The 19,071-nt window shown below is 34.4% G+C and overlaps 1 protein-coding gene across 1 annotated transcript; it reads right to left on the minus strand.

The window, feature by feature from the left end:
* Positions 1-293: 293 nt before the first annotated feature.
* LOC115212403 (L-threonine 3-dehydrogenase-like) lies at positions 294-18,317 on the minus strand. The gene is made up of 6 exons (XM_029781296.2): positions 18,057-18,317; positions 10,977-11,263; positions 9,027-9,177; positions 5,339-5,435; positions 2,912-3,080; positions 294-744 (listed from the first exon to the last, which is right to left on the minus strand). Exons 1-6 carry the CDS (start codon positions 18,215-18,217, stop codon positions 548-550), a joined length of 1,062 nt encoding a protein of 353 aa, XP_029637156.1. The 5' UTR covers positions 18,218-18,317; the 3' UTR covers positions 294-547.
* Between the last annotated feature and the right edge of the window lie 754 nt (positions 18,318-19,071).

Consider the following 19,071-nt stretch of genomic DNA (forward strand, 5'->3'; position numbering starts at 1 on the left):
ACTCCCTGAATATTTTGTCAAAAGTGTGATAAATGTTTGCCATATTTAAACTATGCAGGGTTACATATGAGTTCAGTATTAATGTACTCTTCAACAGGTTAAGATGTAATCCTGTTTACATGAACAGACACACATATGCATATGTACATGCATATACACTTTCATGCAAACATGTAGATATGGTTACAATATTGAGTCCAATTCTCTTACATTTTAACTAAGAATGTGTTGTGAAGTGTCAGTAAAAATGACATAGATAAAATCATAAGCAATATTTCAAGCTTGACAAGTGATAAAGAGTAACTAGACTTTATTGAACAATTGCAGTACAATTTTTTTAAGAATGCTCTCCGGGTGATAAACATATCAACATATTTTAGAGGAATAGGTATGGTCCTTTCAGGAAAGGAACATGTTTTTTAAAAGTGAAATATTAAATACCAATGAAATTTTTGTTTTATTATAAATTTGACTTATTACAATTAGCAATCTTTAGTAAAAACCAAAACTTAAAAAATATTTAGATTGAGGCTAATGGTATTCCAATTTAGGGTTCAAGGATAGCTTTAACACATTTTCCACTGAAGATAGTCTTGAATGCTTCTTCAAATTCTCTCATTGGAAACTTATGTGTAACCAGTGGCTTAACATCAACTTGACCACTAAACACCAACATTTCACAGCATTCCCAAGTATGGAATATACGTCTACCATGTACTGTTTTTAGAGTCAAAGATTTAAAAACTGAAAATGAAAATTTAGAAAAAGCTAATTTTATTTATAATATTTGCAAATTCAAATTGTAATAAAAATAATTATTTAAATAAAAAAAATACAATACAAAATTGGTAAAGTGTTAAGTGTCCATAGCCTTGCAGATTCACTCTCAAATACTGGTGAGATTGATGCCATTTCATCATCATCATCATCATCATCGTTTAACGTCTGTTTTCCATGCTAGCATGGGTTGGACGGTTCAACTGGGGTCTGGGAAGCCAGAAGGCTGTGCCAGGCCCAGTCTGATCTGGCAGTGTTTCTACAGCTGGGTGCCCTTCCTAACGCCAACCACTCCGTGAGTGTAGTGGGTGCTTTTTATGTGCCACCTGCACAGGTGCCAGACGAGGCTGGCAAACGGCCATGATCGGATGGTGCATTTTATGTGCCACCGGCACGGAGGCCAGTTGGGGCGCTGGCAGTTTTACTTAAACTGTTGCAAGCTGATACTTGCAAGGGAGAAATTCTAGAGAGCCAATGTTCTGGAGGTTAAGGACTAGCAAATGTAGAAAAGTTAGAGAGAAGACAGTACACCTGTTGATCAGAAGCTGGAGCATGTCTGATAGTGATTTTAGGCCAATCATTCAAGTGTCCTTTCTCCGAATACAGTCATGAATATTTGTGTAACAGCAGCACCTTTCTGTTGTGGGCATCAATTGAGCTTTGTAGAGTGTCAGCAACAGTTGGAAACTGAAGTATTTTTGATCATGAAGAGAATGGTCAGTCTTTGGGATGTTGTTCTAGCTAAGGATGTACTTCTCATAGAGAAAATCCTTGGTGATAGTGAGACCTAATATGTGGAGCAATCATGAAAGCTCTAGTTGAGTGCTACCCATGTTTGAGAGAAGATGTAACAATGATTTACATAATATGAATGTTTTTTTCTTTTATTTTTTTCTTCTATTGTAAGAGATAAGATGGGCATAGTCCCTTGGAAAATGCTGTGGAGGTCTCCATTCATAGAGTTAGTGTAAGTTTCACATGTGGGGTTTTGGGTTGCATGTCAATGATGTATTGGGAAGTGTTAAGGAGGAATGAAGGGTTATATCATCTGCATAAGAACAGGTGTTATTAGATGTGGTGGTACACAAGAGTTGATTGAATGTGGAACAGAACTCTGTCAATATACTGTGGTGGTGCAATCTGAAGGTGTTCATGGATGTGAAATTTCAGCAGAGGATCCACATAGCAGACAGTCAAAAGTTTTGTTGATGTTTAAGATAAGAATATTACTTCCATTGAATTTTTCTAAATGGGAGCTCCATTGGGAAACATGGAAGAGTAGGTTTCCAGTGAATCTTTTAGCACTGCAGATGTTATACTGGTACTAGTTTAAAAGAGAGATTCAAGATGTAAGAACTTCACTGTTAATGGCTGTCTCTATTATGTTTGAAATACTGCAAGTGCAATAGCTGAAAGAATCAGTGGAGTTATCTTTCTTGGGAATGGGACATACTGTAATCTGTTTCTAAAGATCAGAGTGTATACCTACTGTGAGAGAGTGAGACTGAAGAGCTTGGTGAATATAAGGGGCAAAATCTAGAGCATTGTCATTGCTGCTACTACAGTGACCTCTGCTCCGCAGAGTTGGCTGGCCTTTAATCACTTCCACCCAGATATCCCTCACTTCCATATATATCATTCATATTGTGTTCATCTTCACAGGTTTCACACTGTACTCCTTCCTCAGAACATTGGTTCTCTTGAATTTCTTCCTTGCTAATATTTTTCCTGCAACTATCAACATTTCTAAAGCAATTAATACTACTGGTCTTGGAGGAACAAGGAAGATATGGACACGTTTTTTATCTCAAGACTAATCCAATACAAATGAAATAGACTAGTTTGGTGTCGATTATAAAATATCTTCTATTTTATCATTTTTCACTCATTTCAGTCATTGGACTGCAGCCAAGCCAAAGCTTTGTGTACACGCACACGCACACACACACACACACACACACACACACACACACACACACACAAGCTTTGGTTGACCTGGAGTTATAGTAGAAGACATTAGCACAGTGGGACTGAACCCAAGATCTCATGGTTAGGAAGCAAGCTTCTTAACTACGCAGCCATGCCTGTACCTGTTGTGAAAAAATTAAAATTAGTGAGAAACATTATCACTTGCCTATGTCTCGAGTGGCATTTTCAATGTGGATTGGTTCTTTTGGCAAACCTACCATGACAACATGACCACCCTTTCTGAGCATGCCAAACATGGAATTCACCATAATTGGTGAACCAGTGCATTCACAAATTCGGTTAATACCATCATCATTTGTTAAATTCATAATGAACTGAAACAACAGAAATGACATTCACTTGTAAAATTGTCATACTAATCTTTGTCTATTTTACAATTTACATCTGTATCACTGAAATGGAAGTAAACCATATAAAGCTTATGAAACAAGTTATTTTCATAATTTTGTTCTAAAAGTCCCTGTTTGTTTTCAATTTTTGTTTCATATGTTCTAATTAATGTAAAACTTTCTCTTTATAAGTCCCAAGTTTGGTTTTTATATTTATTTGAATATAACACAAATGTATATGATACACATATAATACAAAACCACAATAAAATACAAATCCCAAACCATAGGAAACACAAACAAGAGCAAAAAATGAAAGAAAAAGAGGAAGAAAGGGGAGAAAAAGCATCAATTCAACAGCAAATGCCTCAATTTGTTGCACACCACAAGGTTCAACAGAATCTACTGAAGCCAGTCAACATGCTCGTGGCATTACCACAGATGATGGTGAGTCTAAGGCGTTGTAACAGCCAAGTACCTTCACAGGCATCACCTGACACCTCAGTAAGGTAAGCTGCCAATGATAAAAAGAACTTTGTTGTTAGTGGCCCAACCCCTCCAAAAATCTCAAACACCACTGGCTAGAAGAAAAGGGTCACTGACAAGTCCTGGTATGAAAAAATTGGGAATGTGTTTCCTATATATGATGCATGGATGCTAAGAAAATATGTCTTGTGTATCAACGGGATGATTTCAATTTCTAGCTAATGCCATTCACTTCATTTGTGCTACTAACACTTTTTAGGAAGGCATAAATTTTATCATTCTTTATTTCCTCTCCCTTTCAAAATAATGGATCATTATGCCAAGTCATAAGACACCAATATTTATCAAACACAGTTGTAAAAATTGGACTGAATTAGTTGCATTTTTGTAATCAGAAATGTCCATGGTGATAGGTACAAGAAAAACTGTGTAGTGAAAAAGTTACTTTACAACCATGTAGTTTCAGGTTCAATCCCATTCTGTGGTACATTGGGTAAGTGTCTTTTACTATAACCTTAGAACCTTAGGCTGATTGATACCTTGTAAAGTGAATTTGGCAGACAAAAGCTATACAAAGTCCATTGTATACAAACATATAAACAGATACACACACGTGTGTGTGTGCATGTGTGTTTGTGTTTGTGTGTGTGTGTGTGTGTGTGTGTGTGTGTGTGTGTGTGTGTGTGTGTGTGTGTGTATGTGTGTGTGCATGCGTGCATGTGTGTGTTTGCAAATTCTTAAATTCTGAAACTGTTTGAAAAGTCACTGAGCTATGCAGATATTCTGTTGTCATTTTCCTATTAGTAAATCATTCAGTTTCTCTGTGCTTTAAACACTGAGTGGAATTAAAATTTCCTCACTTGAAAAACAGGTAAGGATTGGAGAGCAAGAAAGTCATTTGGCTGTAAAACAATGTTTTATTAGTGTTCATCTAACCCATGCTAGCATGGTAAAACAGACATAAAATGATCAAATAAATTAATGAACCCATTATCTGTATTTTCTTTCTAGCTTTGAATAACAGAGCTGAAACTCTCAAACAGCAAAAAATTTCAAACATTAATATCTGATAATCATTCCTAGTGAGAAATTCATAAAATAGCATAAACTTTTTCCTCTTTAAAACTAAAAAATACTTCAGCTTAAACACTTATGAAACTCAAGCAAGATCCACAAAAGACTACTACTTTCATGTTTGGAAAGATGTTGCTAAATTGCAGACCTACAAGTTTCCCAGATTTCATCAAAAGGAAAGTCATCTAGTTCAATGGTAATGGCTCACCAATAGACAGCAACCTCTTGTACATAGAACTTGCTAGTTGCATATTACTTTCACCAGAGCACACAAATCTTTCCCCATCTTATCACCTGTTCTGTGTCTCTCCTTCTACAACTCAAACTAGCTACTCTGCTTCATCTTTGCTCCTCAGAATGTCAATTCCAGGATTCTTTTTCCACCCTGTTTTTCCTGCACACTTTGACTTGCAGCTTCTTAAGCTGAACATCAGCCAATCAGTATAGAATTTCAACAGCTTCAGAGGGTCCCTTCCTCCCAACAAAATCTTTAACAAGAGAAAGAGCAAGAGAGAGAAATTGCATTTTCTATATTAGCTCATTGTTATAACTTCACTCAGTAAAGACTTTTTAGGTGTTTTTTATTATTATTATATAACCTGATTTCTCAATTCTGAAGTTCTCTTACTTCATGCCACAGGAATTTGAAATATCTGAGTCTAAATATAAAGTAAAACACTAACATTTTTGAGATCCTGGTTTGAAGAGTTGACAATTACATCTGCTCCCATCTTTTTTGCTAGTTGTAAACGTTCATCTACTATATCTGTACAGATAACTCTGAAAATAAAAATCAATATTTACAGAATTTTATTTACAAAATAAAATCAATGTTTATTTTTACCTGTTTGTAAGTTAAATGTAAACTTGTCTCCAAACACAAGTGCACCATGTGGAATACTGATTTTCACTGTACACCATTGTAATTTTACCGTTTCATATTTTTTCTGGATTCAGTATTGCTAACACAGAGTTAGAGAGATGAGCTTCAAGATGGCTTTCCAACATACTAGAAATTGCTATCAAATAACACCCCACTGTCTCACATAATGTAGTTCTAGGGACTCCTAAAAAAAACTAGATGGTCATGACCATATGCTTTGATCATTGGTCTACTTGATCAGTGTTGAATGGGGCTAAAGAGTAATAGCCACTAATATCCTCAAAATTCAAATAATTATCATTTCTTACACAAATGTGTGTGTGTGTGCATGAGCGTGATTGTGTGTGTGTGTGCATGAGCGTGATTGTGTGTGTGTGCATGAGCGTGATTGTGTGTGTGTTAAGAAATTTAGCAGTTGAGTGCTTTTCAACTGCCAAAGCAGTATATGGAGAGAAAAGAGAAAGAGAGGATGATGAATGATTAAGGGGAAAATGTTAAAATCTAGAAGAAACTATAAAAGACATTGTTGATATGGATAGCATGGGCATAGACAGTATTTTCTTAAAGAAGTTTCTTATAAATGGGTCCACTGCTAGCCATCCAATTTGTGAGAAACACACATTTATGATACATGTTAGGTAATAATTATAAATAGATTGGACTTGGTAGAGGAAAGATGTTTTTTTCCAATCTTGTTAATGCTGTTGCATCCAAGCTATATATGTTGGAAGATAAAACATAACAGTTCTAGCTATTGTGAGCAATAAATGAACAAAGATATTTGATGTTTTGAAGCAAACATTGAGATGTATCTATTAGAAATGTTGCAAATTATCAATAGTTAGATATAATACTTGTGGTAATCTGAAAGACACAATTACAGTTGCTTTAGTATGAGGTGATGTAAAATCTGTAGGTATTAGGTATAGATACAATATAAATTATGATAATATATAATTATGAAGACAAAAATATTAATATGATAGTAAGCAATTACAAGGGAAAATTCATAAAATTAATTTCTGTAATCTTTCCATTAAAGTATCAATCAAATATTAAGCCATTAAAGGCTAATGAAATAAGATAGATAAATGCACATACACACATACACACACATGAACACACAAACACACACACTAAATAGTAATTCCATGGAAAAATGGGAGCATGAAAAGTAATAATCTTAAGATTATAAACCTGGAAAAGTACAGGATAAGTTATTACACCCGTAAAAGTATAGGACAAGCTATTACTTCTAGTGAAGTAAAGAATAAGAAACTTTTTACTTAAAATATTGCAGCAAAGAATGCCAGTTCTTCTAATTTATCACTCCTTACAGTTCTCATCTTTTAAATTTATTATACAAAACTGTTCAGTTAATTTGTAAGTTTGTCTAATTATTAATTTTTTTCTGTATTTAAGGTAGTAAATTAGCCAAATTCTACTTAAATAAGTATAGTGTTATTTGTAAACTATAATAAAATAAGTTTTAATATTCAAATTTTAATTTTAGCTGCAATATTGAGTAAAAAGTTTACTTAAAAGCAATATTTTAAGTAAAAAGTTTACTTTACTAGAAGTAATAGCTTGTCCTATACTTTTCCAGGTGTAATAACTTGTCCTGTACCTTTCCAGGTTTATAATCTTAAGATTCTTACTTTTCAAGCTCCAATTTTTCTATGTAATTACTATATAGTGTGTGTGTCTGTGTGTTTATGTGTGTGTGTGTGTGTGTGTGTGTGTGTGTGTGTGTGTGTGTGTGTGTGTGTGTGTGTGTGTGCGCGCGCCACGTGCATTTATCTATCTTATTTCATTAGTCTTTAAAGTCTTAATATTTGATTGATACTTTAATAGAAAGATTACAGAAATTAATTTTATGTATTTTCCCTTGTAATTGCTTGCTATCATATTAATATTTTTGTCTTCAAAATTACTTATAGCATTTCATTTCTGCATTTTTCCATGTAATCTATGATGTTTTCAGGCATTACTGTTATAAGATAATGTGTCAATTAATAATTTAAGATACTGAAAGATAATATTTCAATTTTTCCATGTAAGTGATGATAATATTTTAATTCTTTTCATGTTTAATTTAAATATATGTTGTGATTGAATTATCTGACATTACCCATCCACATCAAATTAATGGCAAGGAATTTTACCATCTTGTTGGTTGCACCATGGCTCACCAAAAGTTACAAACAAGACCCCAAAACCATCAGTTACCAGGCTCACCTTAAGTAAACTAAATTTTAAGTTGGTGATAATAGCACTGACTGCTGCTAATCTAGATCTTTCAATAATTATTCAATACAACTGTAATTATAAAAGCATACCAGATATACACAAGTTAAAATTACCTACATCCCATTAATATAAATTTGATCTATGAAAAATCCCTTTTAATTAATTTTGAAATTTAAAAATTAAATTTAGAATATAAGCACTTTTAACCAATGCCTTTTCTGGACAGCCTTACTACAATGCCTTCATGTCTGTCCATAGAGACACAGCCAAAAATGACTATATTCCTGCCTCAATAAATTCAGATGCACATATCTGAAGCATATAACACACTAATGAACTAGCCCGATTAAATAATTAACAAAAAAGAAACGGAAAGCAACTAAAAAGGAAAAGCAAAAAAAACAGAAAGCATGTTAATTAAAGCTGAAAGAGAAAATTGATAATAAAAGTTAAACTTACTCTAATTCAACAGCATATTAAAAATAACTTTATTAAATACTTAATTAAAAAAATAAAGTATACGAAAGGTAAAATTGACCTTGGTGGAATTTAAACCCAGAACAAGAAGACAGACAAAAATAGAAAAATGCATGAGGAATTCAGAATTGTTTGTTGCATTGAACAAAAATTAGTAGAAAAAAAGTTATAAAGTGAAATATAATGAAATTTATTGTCAGTAAGGGAGAAAGCAAGAAGTAACTAAGCATTTTGCCTGGCGCACTAACATTTCTGCCAACTCACCATGTTAGAATGTAAACATTCATTTTAGAAATATATTCTTATCTTAACATTACAGCTTGGGGGCGTTACTTCTTGCTTTCTCCCTTACTGACAATAAATTTCATTACATTTCACTTCATAACTTTTTCTACTAATTTTTGTCAATGTGACTAACAATTCTGAATTCCTCATGCATTTTTCTATTATTTAAGCCTAAGAAAAGTGTACTTTTATTTTAAAATTAAAAAAAAATTATGTTAATTGAAGATGAATAGGTGCCTTACTGCCCCCCCTTGAGGTCACAGATATTTTGATGTAACTTTTTTCTGCTGCACCAAATCCCCAACTATTTATGCCAAAGTGTAGCTGAGGAGGTGTCCTCTTTAAAACTGTTAACAGTTTGCAATTTAGTTGAGAACTGAATTAGTGGTGAAGCTTGGAAGCTGCTGTGATTGACGAAATGGTGGACTTAAGAATATATTCAACCACTACCTTGGTTGAATGATAATAAATTTTACCTGTTGGCTCCAAGGGCTTTTGCCACAGATGTTGCTAATATACCAATTGCTCCACATCCAATAATCAAAACATCTTCATTTTGTACTTCCAAAGATTCTATTGCTTGATGAGACACTCCAAGTGGCTCTAAAAGTGTAGCTTCAAGGAAAGCTGAATAGTAAAAAGAACTTACAATCAAAAAAATCTTTGTTAACATTAGGATACAAATAGGACATTGTATTATCAGCGAGCAGAAATATAACTGATAATATGACTAGGGCCAATATTATATAATTATATCAGACTTCACATTTTTTTGTAATTTTCATTAAAATTTAGCATAAAGAGCATTAATCTTGGTAAATATCTATTAGTTCATCAAGTATGAAATTTGTAGAAAAGAAAAAAGTTTGCTCATGTTTTATAAATACAAGGAATAGTTTTATTCATCAAAGTATGCACCTATATTGTCAATACACTTTTGCTATTTTAGCAGAAGCTGGTCCAGCCCGGAACTGTAAAAGCCTGGCAATCTAGAGTCAATGAAATCTTGGAAGGCCTGTTTTACAGCATCATCGGAATTAAATTTTTTTCCTATCAAAAAGTTATCCAAATTTTGGAAGAAGTGGTAGTTAGTGGGGGCAAGATCAAGTGAGTATGGTGGATGATGGAGAACTTTCAACTCCAAATCTTGTAGTTTTGCCAATGTCCTTTTTGCAATGTGTGGTCTGGTGTTGTCTTGCAATAAAATAAGAGTGGATCTGTTGACTAATCTAAGCTGTTTTTTTGTAAGTTTCTGCATCATTTGGTTCAGTTGGCTGCAGTATACTTTGGCCATGATTAATGAGCCAGGTTTAAGGAAATTATAATGAATCACACCTGTGCCAGACCACCAAACACACACCATCAGCTTCTTTTGATGAGTTTTGCTTTTTGGACTGTGTTTTGGTGGTTTGTCTTTGTCCAACCATTGTGCTGAACGTTTACAGTTGTTGTATTGGATGTTACAGTTCAATTCATCACATGTTACAGTTCAATTAAAAAATGATTCATTTTTGTGATGAGAAAGTAGCATGATGCAAGCTTCCAAGCGTTGCTGTTTCTAATTTTCATTAAGTTCATGTGGAACCCACTTATCCAACTTTTTCACTTTGAACTAGATGGGTCAATATTGTTTGCTTGCTAACACCAAACAGCAATAATTCACAGGTACTTTGAGATATGTCTGACTTGATGGTGGCTTTCAGTGTGTCATAATCCACCTTTGTTTCTGGTTGACTGCATTGCTCATTTGTGAGATCAAATTTTGCAAACCAATTTGATACTGTCTGTTGTGTAATAATATTAGAATGAAATACTCCATTAATATTCTGAGTGGTCTGTGATGCTGTATTTCCAAGAAAGAACTCATATTTCAAAACTGTACAAATTTCCGACTTATCCATCTCTAAACAAAAATAGCAAAAAGTGATTTATAAATACTTTATAAAGCACAAAATGAGTTAGAATAAAGAAATAGATGTGTAAGCTTTCTAACAAAAGGTAAAGATTATCAAAATATAATAATGGCGCAAAATGAGCAGCTGTCAAAGTTTACCATATACCTTACGACAAATTTCATACTTGATGACCTAATAAAAGGAAGCATATACTGGGTGAGAATGCATAAGAAATATAGACTATAAATCTTAGTGCAAAATTTATTTCTGTTTGATTAAATCAATCAACTATTTGGTGGGGTTTTTTTTGCCTTTTTTTTTTTGCAAAACATGGGGAGGAGCCATTTATAAAAGATCATTCAGTGAAAGGGTGCACTGAGCTACAAAAGGTTGAGGACTAATGCACTATGTGAATACAATATTTTCATTAGTTCTCCTATCACAAACTAGATTATGAAGTTCACCAGGGCTGAAATGTATAAAAGAATAAGAGTTTTTAAGCAAACAAAAATAAGATAATTTTATATTTACATATATTGGTCTTTAAACAGTATAAATATTTTGAAGGTACAATGCTGTATTGGGAGCATCCTCCATAAATTGTTTTGTTTCCATGACCATATTGCCCCATGTTCTTACAGATACCTTGTAACCCATGTTTACATTGGTAGCAGTGACCACAAAAAAAATGGTTCTCTACAGTGACACGTTGGCCTATGATGACTGTGGATGATGGACCACATTTCACTACAGTACCAGCACATTCATGACCTGGAGTAAATGGAATGTTAGCTATGATTTTTGCAATTTCATTCCACCTAAAGAAATAAAAAAAAATAAATGAATAAATAAAATTATACATTGTCTACTGAATATAAAATAGCTTCATTTGTTATATTTATAAAAATATATCTTAAAAATTCTGATTAAACAGTTTAATGGTACAAATACCACCAGCACAGTAACACATCACCTCTGTAATCATCACCAATGTTTTAGACAAAATTATTGTACCTCATCTCTTCTGTAAAGCTTGGCATCCTCAGATATGTTCCAACAACTTCCTTTTGCATTTCTTTTGTTTTGCTCAGCCAAAGATACAGTCTATCCTCATTTGATATGTATTTCACCACTTTATGAATAATCTATTGCCCTTACATATACAAACATAGCTATTTCTCCTGCACACACGTAATTTTGCTGATGTCCAACATTCTTGTAAATAGCCATTGGATACCCAAAAATTCATATGCAATTTATTACTTTCCAATTGCTGCTGATCTTCCACATTTACTATATATATATCTTCCTGTCACATAGAATTATGCTTCTTATGAACGTATTATGAGGGAGAGGAGAGGAATCTATTTGGATTTTTGACAAACAAAATATTTTTTTTTTTCATAAATAAAGAAAAATTTTGTCATTGCTATGAACTACAAAACATGGAGAGAGTTAGAATGATATCGTTCATAGTGTGATTGCAGAAGCTGTTATCATTTGTTATTGTTTAGCTGCTGTTTACTTTGTCTGCTTTCTAGTCTCTGATATCTGCTAATACTCTCTATCAAGTAGCTAAGGTATGCTGAATTTATAGTGCTAGATAGGCTGAGAGAGAAAAGCATAAAAAGATGGAATTGTTGCTGGAGCCAGTTCAATGCGAAGTCATGATTGGTTAAATTTTCTTATCATGCTGGTAATATTCTAGTTAATCATGACATCAGGTTGAGTATTCCTGCTACAAACACACTGTAAAATCTTTTTGTATAAGAAAGAAACGTTTTATTACCAAAAATGATAGTTGTTTTCTGAACATTGCCTGCTTTGTTTCAGCAGATTTAAACCATTTCCAGCATAAATAATATCTTCCATATAACAGAACCTAATTCCAATACCAGCAAATCATATCAAGAAATCATGATCTTCAGAACTGGCTTCTCATGCTGCTACCAACTCCAAAATTTAGGTTTCCTATTGCAGCTTTCGTGTATCAATTGTTTTCACAGACTCTCTATCCTGAAAAATGTTTGACAATTTCTCATGCTTTATTCTTATCAATCCTTCTGCCTTTTGACTGTACCTCCTGCCTCAGAATTTTTTGAACTGATTTCAACCCCGCAATATCTGAAAAACTATCACCAGTGAAGTAAATGATGCTTTTTGAGCATTGTTCAGCATTGTTCAGTCTGCAAGGTCTTCCATTTATCAAATTGCAGCAGATCTTACTGGTCTTCACCAATGGGATCCCACCAACTTTACAGATTTTCATTTCCACCCTATTTCAACCAGCAGCAGTCCCACAAAGTTTCCATGTTTTACAGCTCACTTTGCTTCCAACTTCACACTGCAAACACATACATACATACATGAGATGGTACTGCTCTGTTTCACATACTCATAATCTTATACTGAATCTGAAATAAGGTCCTTCTATTGATTGTGAAGATTTAGTTACTAACATGCTACAACTACTGGCTCACAGACATGGTGCTTCTTTCCTCTTCTTCCCTTACTACTACTACAATCTCTTCTATTTATATGAACTTGCTATCTGTTTACTTTCACTACCTAAGCTCACTCATTCTGTCTCTTGTTACATTTAACGTGCCACAGATCTTGTACTAAATGCTTCATTCAATACTCTTTCCAGGACAATGATTCTACTGAATTTCTAACAGCCTTACATTTCCTATGGATACTGCCATTATAGGTGTTGAAACTGAACATCTTAAATACCAATTTTATCAGTCTTGGAGGACTTGCAAAAGTTGTGGTCACTGATCATCTTCTTCTAGCTAAATTATTAAAAGTGAGCCATCAAGGAAGTCTCTACATGATTGTTTGACCTACTAGAAATATCATTCATGAGAAATTCTTTAAATTTCCTAGACATTCTATGTATGGTGTTTCTGTTCCTACTTGGTTAATGCAAGGACCTGACAAAGTGTTTGTTAAATAACATGTATGCAATAAGTATGATCCGTTAGTAGATGAAGCCCAATTGGTACAAATTAACCCTAACCATGGATGTGAAAGTACTGTGTCCATTAGAGATTTAGTTCCTACTGGTAAAACGACCGAGGAGTATCAGTCAAGTAAGGATCAAACTGATGTTGCTGACACTGATCCTATTCAAGTGCATGAACACCATGGTGGTTTTTCAGATACCATGATTGATTCTGTCCCACCTACACCAGCTTAAGAACCAGAACCTCAGACTACTTTGCACTGGCATTCATTCAGAACAAAAAAAGTTCCTGATAGGTTAAATTTATGATTGATGATGTGTAATGCTTATGAATGCCTCATTATTACATTGTGATTGGCTCATGGTTATGTTTGTATTTTGCATTTTGTTGGCTAATTGTTCTTTTTTGTGTGTGTGTGGGGGGGTGTTGTGATTTTCGTTTTGATCATGTGACTTTGATTGTCTCGATTGCTGTTATTTGCCTGCAGTTCAACTGTGCAGAGTATTGTTCTGTTTGCGGCACATGTTCAGTGTTAGTTTTTAACAACAACAACAACAGCAACAGCAGCAGCAATAACAACAACATCAACATAATAATAATAATAATAATAATAATAATAATAATAATAATAATATAATAATGATAATAATAATAATAATAATGATAATAATAATAATGTAGAAATAATATTTATGATACAGTTAAAACTCACAAATCACTGTAAATCCCAAATCTCACAATTTGAAGATCATTCATGATATTCCCACACTTATAACATTGCCAAACTAGTATAATAAAGATTAAGATGTTTCTTCAGAGTCAGGAGATACTTCAGCCCTGTGCTCTTCAAAACTGAAACAACTGACATTAATAACAATAAAATTAATATTGTAACTGTAAAAACCTAAATGAAAAAATATGAAGATTTGTTGAATCACCTCTTTCAAAGAAATACAAGAGAGGTGATTTAGTAAATTTTCGCTCAATCATGATTGAAAACCATATGTTGAATGAAGTGAAATGTTTCTTATATCTAAGAAGCATTATATCTGTAACTGGAAGTGTAGAGGAGGACATTGAAATGAGAACTGGAAGAGTAAATCATGTCCTTTAAAATCATAAAGCATATTTGGAAGGCAAAGGTTCTGTCCAAACTTATTAAACTGAGAATTTTCTTTAGTAGCATCAAATCTGTTCTGCTATATGATTCCAAAATATGGCAAATGAATGCAAATATCCCCTGAAAGCTCCAAACATTTGTGAACAGATGCCTAAGGAATATCTCAACCATTAAGATAGCCTGAAAGTGTGAACAACAAAAACCTTTGGACAAAATCAAGCAAAAATCTATTGGCTAACAAATAGCAAGATATAAGAGGAGAAGAGTAAGCCTTATATTAAAAAGACTAACGGGATATTTGGCAATTCCAGTTTTGGATTATAATCTCAAGGGTAAAAAGTATGCAGGACATCAATGTTCAAATACAGGAGAAATATCATGAAAAATAAATGGAAGCTTAACACATTGGAAGTTGCATTTCAAAAAAATATTTTCAATTACCTTTTCCAATATCTAATCTATAGGGAATTTCAAATTCTGCCAAGAGAGCATAAATAAGGCTTTGTGTTTTGAATGGCAATGAGAAATATAGAATGTTCAGACATCTTTATACAGTCAGAAGATAAATTAATCATAGCCTATATAATGTTTTTTCGTTCGTTTTTACTATAATCCATATCTACTATGCAATTTACACCAGCAATGCTACAACGCCACCTTAAGAATAAACGCAACTATACCTCTCCTGGTCTCGATGGTGTTACATACCTACTTCTCAAATGCAGTTGGTACTTTCTTCTAAGCCAACTTTCTCTATTCTTCCAATTCTGTCTTGACAATGGTGTTACTCCAGAACAGTGGAAAACTGCCAGTGTTATCCCTCTGTTCAAAAAAGGTGACTGCACATCGCCTGTCAACTATCGCCCCGTTAGTCTTACTAGCTGCATCGCCAAACTGATGGAATCCTGTATCAGAGAAACCCTCTGGAAATCTCACAGCCTCATCCAGCCGTCACAATTCGGATTTATTCCTAACTCCAGCTGCTGTAATCAACTCATCGAGTTTCTTGAGGACATTACCCAAATCACTGATCGCGGATCCTGGGTGGATGTTGTTTACCTGGACTTTGCTAAGGCTTTTAACTCTGTGCCACACAAAAGACTTATGGTGAAGCTTTCTGCGTTGGGCGTAAGAGACGAACTCTATAACTGGTTGAAGTCCTTTATTTTTGGCTGAAAAGAGGTTGTCACAGTTCTAGGACAGCACTCTTCGCCCTATGAGATGACATCTGGTGTACCACAGGGATCTGTTCTTGGCCCCCTTTTATTTGTTGCATATGTTAATGACATAGATGCCAACTTAAAGAATGCCACAGTGCTGAAATATGCAGATGACATCAAGCTGTACCTCGAAATAAAGAGGTCAGATCCTGTACACTATAGATCTATATTGCAAGCAGACCTGGACACAATGCAGCAGTGGATCATGGACTGGCAACTCAAGCTGGCTGTGGACAAATGTACCACCATGCATTTTGGGAGGAGAAACCCAGCGTCCACCTACTCCCTCCACAACACCAGTCTCAAAAAGTCTTCATGTGAACGTGACCTGGGTGTTATTGTCAACAGTGATTTGCGTTGGACAAAACATATCGCTAAAATTGTCAAGAAGGCTGAGGGTGTCTTGGCATCACTCACCAAATCCTTTGTGAGCCGCTCTCCGACTATCTATCTGCGGCTTTATATAGCTATGGTAAGACCTCACCTGGAATTTGCATCACTGGTCTGCAACCCCTATCTTGCCCAGGATATCAATCGTCTGGAAGCCGTTCAGTGACGTGCAACCAAAAGAATACCCTCCATCAGGCATTTGCCATATTCTGAACGCCTTACTTCCCTGGGCATGGACACATTGAAACTCCGACGTCTGGCAGCTGACTTGGCAGACATCCATAAAATTATCAACCATCGTACAAACAATAACTCTGAGCACCTTTTCAAACTCCACCCATCTAACACCTGTGGACATATTTACAAAGTCAGAAAACAGCACAGCTCCCATGACTTCAGGAAATATTTTTTCATGCTGAGAGTTGCTGAAGCATGGAACAAACTGCCGGCATCAGTTGTTAGTTGTCGGAGCACTGCATCCTTCAAAACTTCCATACTTTCTGAGATTCGCCAACACTACACCTGATTTTCTCCCCTCCATACACACACAAGCATGTATGTGACTTATGCATTGTTCGCTTTCCAGACATTTGTACATTACTGCATATACTCTGACAAGTTGTGGTGCACCTGAGCACTGTGTACAATAATTTCATCATTATTATTATTATACAAATTTGTATTATAATACAAATTTCAATATAATACAAATTTGTGAAAGAATATCTCTTATCTTTTACTTCTTTCAGTCATTGGATTGTGGCCGTGCTGGGGTATTGCCTTGAAGGGTTTAGTGGAACAAATTGCTTCCAGTACTTATCTTTAAAGTTTGGTATTTATTCTATCAGTCTCATTTGCTGAACTACTAAATAACAAGATGTAAATACACCAAAACTGGTTGTCAAGGCACACACGCATACTCTCTCTCTCTCTCTCACACACACAACAGGTTTCTTTCAGTTTCTGTCTACCAAATCCATTTGCAAGGCATTGGTCAGCCCAGGGCTACAGTAGAAGACACTTGCTCAAGTTTTCCATGCAAGGGACAGAACCCAAGACCACATGATTGGGAAGCAAGCCTCTTATCACAGTCAAGCTTGTACTTAATATGTAGAGAAGTTAAAATACTGAGCTGGCAGAATTGTTACCACACAAGGCAAAATGTTTATTGACAGTTCATCCATCTTTACATTCTCAGGTCAAATTCCACTGAGGTAGACTTTGCTTTCCATCCTTTTGGGGTTGATAAAATAAATAACAGTAGAGCACTAAGGTCACTGTAATTGACGTACTTGCACCCGCAAAATTGTTGGCCCTGTGCTAAAATTTAGAACCAATATGTGGAAAACTGTTGGGAAATTATGGATGAGGTCATAGAATTAATATAATTTTAGTATTTTCCTTTCTCTAAGTCCATAAAAATCCTCTCATGGAAAAATAATAATTTTCTTGTATTATTCCATTCCATTTTGATTTTGACTATCTTTCCAAAATACAGATTGTAATTTCTTTGATATTGAATATAAAATATGTTTGCTTGTGTGCATATGAATTTTGAACCCATGTGTTTATGCACATGTGAGTGTGTGTGCATGAATGCATGTGTGTGTATGTATATTTCTGTGTGTGTGTGTGTGTGTGTGTGTGTGTGGTGTGTGTGTGTGTGTGTGTGGTGTGTGTGTGTGTGTGTGTGTGGTGTGTGTGTGTGTGTGTGAACAGTGTTCCAAAGAATAGTAAAGATTCTAGTGTTGTTTGAAGATTCCACTGCAATTTGTAATGTTCCCCTAAATGTAAGATGATGCTCATGGCAAGAGCACTGATAATGGTGGCAAAGAAGAAGAAGAAGAAGAAGAAGAAGAAGAAGAAGAAGAAGTTATATTGGTAAAATATTTTCATTTAAGCAAAAACTTACTTATATAAATTGATATCTGATCCACATAGTGATACAACTTCAACTTTTATGAGTGCTTCGTCCCCAACAGGTTCTGGTAAATCTAAAGTTTTAAGTTCAAATGATTCTTTCTCAGATGTTTTCATGAGAGCTTCCATTTTGCGAGGAAGAGGGTCAGCCATAATTTTTTTTAATGATAAATGTTACTAAATAATGTTGAAACAGAAAACGTGTATAATCTCTTACAGAACTCTTCTTTTATGGATTAATGTAAATACAAGAGAGTAAATGTTTGAAATGACCTTTGAAACATTATTATTCATGTTTACTTATATATCTCTTGATTGATGCAAATATGTTCATTTTCTTTTAAGGTAAGTCATTTATACAGTATAATGTAACCGTGATAAGACTGAGATATGTAAATCGATGAACAAATGAGAAAAATATATTTCATTATCAAGAAAGTTACAAGTACTTAAGGCAGAGGTCAACAGTTTTAACAAAGTTGAAGGTTAAAGTTCTAGTTGAAAGTAGTGAAGAGTAAATGATGAATAGTTAAAACAAGAAACGCTGTAGAACAATAAAAAAAACCAAGTGATTACTGATGAAATGACTGAGAAGATGAAAAATTAAGCAGTTATGTTACTAGGTAGATCTCTCCAATGCTAGATGGAAAACAAATTTTATTAAATAAATATGGTAATGCTGCTATGACTGATGATGATGATGATGATGATGGTGGTGGTGGTGGTAGTGGTGATGGTGATGGTGATGATGATGATGATGATGATGATGATGACAAAGTCAATAACAACGACTGTGATGACAAAAAGGTAGTGACGGTGACAGGAGATTAGGACTGATAATTAGGACAAATAAAAGTAGAAGTAGAACAACATCAACAACAATTGAAATAAAAATAATAATAATAGTTTCTTTTATTTGCCACCAGGGTGAAGGATGAGGTGGACATTACAAAGACATAAAGTGTTGGGGTTTACATATAATGGAATGATAAAAAAAAGAAAAGTAA

This window comes from Octopus sinensis, linkage group LG5, assembly GCF_006345805.1.
Source record: "Octopus sinensis linkage group LG5, ASM634580v1, whole genome shotgun sequence".
Taxonomy (NCBI): Eukaryota; Metazoa; Mollusca; class Cephalopoda; order Octopoda; family Octopodidae; genus Octopus; species Octopus sinensis.

Excerpts from the sequence above, each read along its gene's own strand:
- LOC115212403 (XM_029781296.2), bottom strand. The coding sequence starts at position 18,217 with ATGGCTGACCCTCTTCCTCGCAAAATGGAAGCTCTCATGAAAACATCT. Across the intron at positions 9,178-10,976 it reads CTGTTTAAAGACCAATATAT|CTTTCCTTGAAGCTACACTT; the intron begins GTAAATATAAAA and ends TTTACTATTCAG. Across the intron at positions 5,436-9,026 it reads AAAGCCCTTGGAGCCAACAG|AGTTATCTGTACAGATATAG; the intron begins GTAAAATTTATT and ends TTTTATTTTCAG.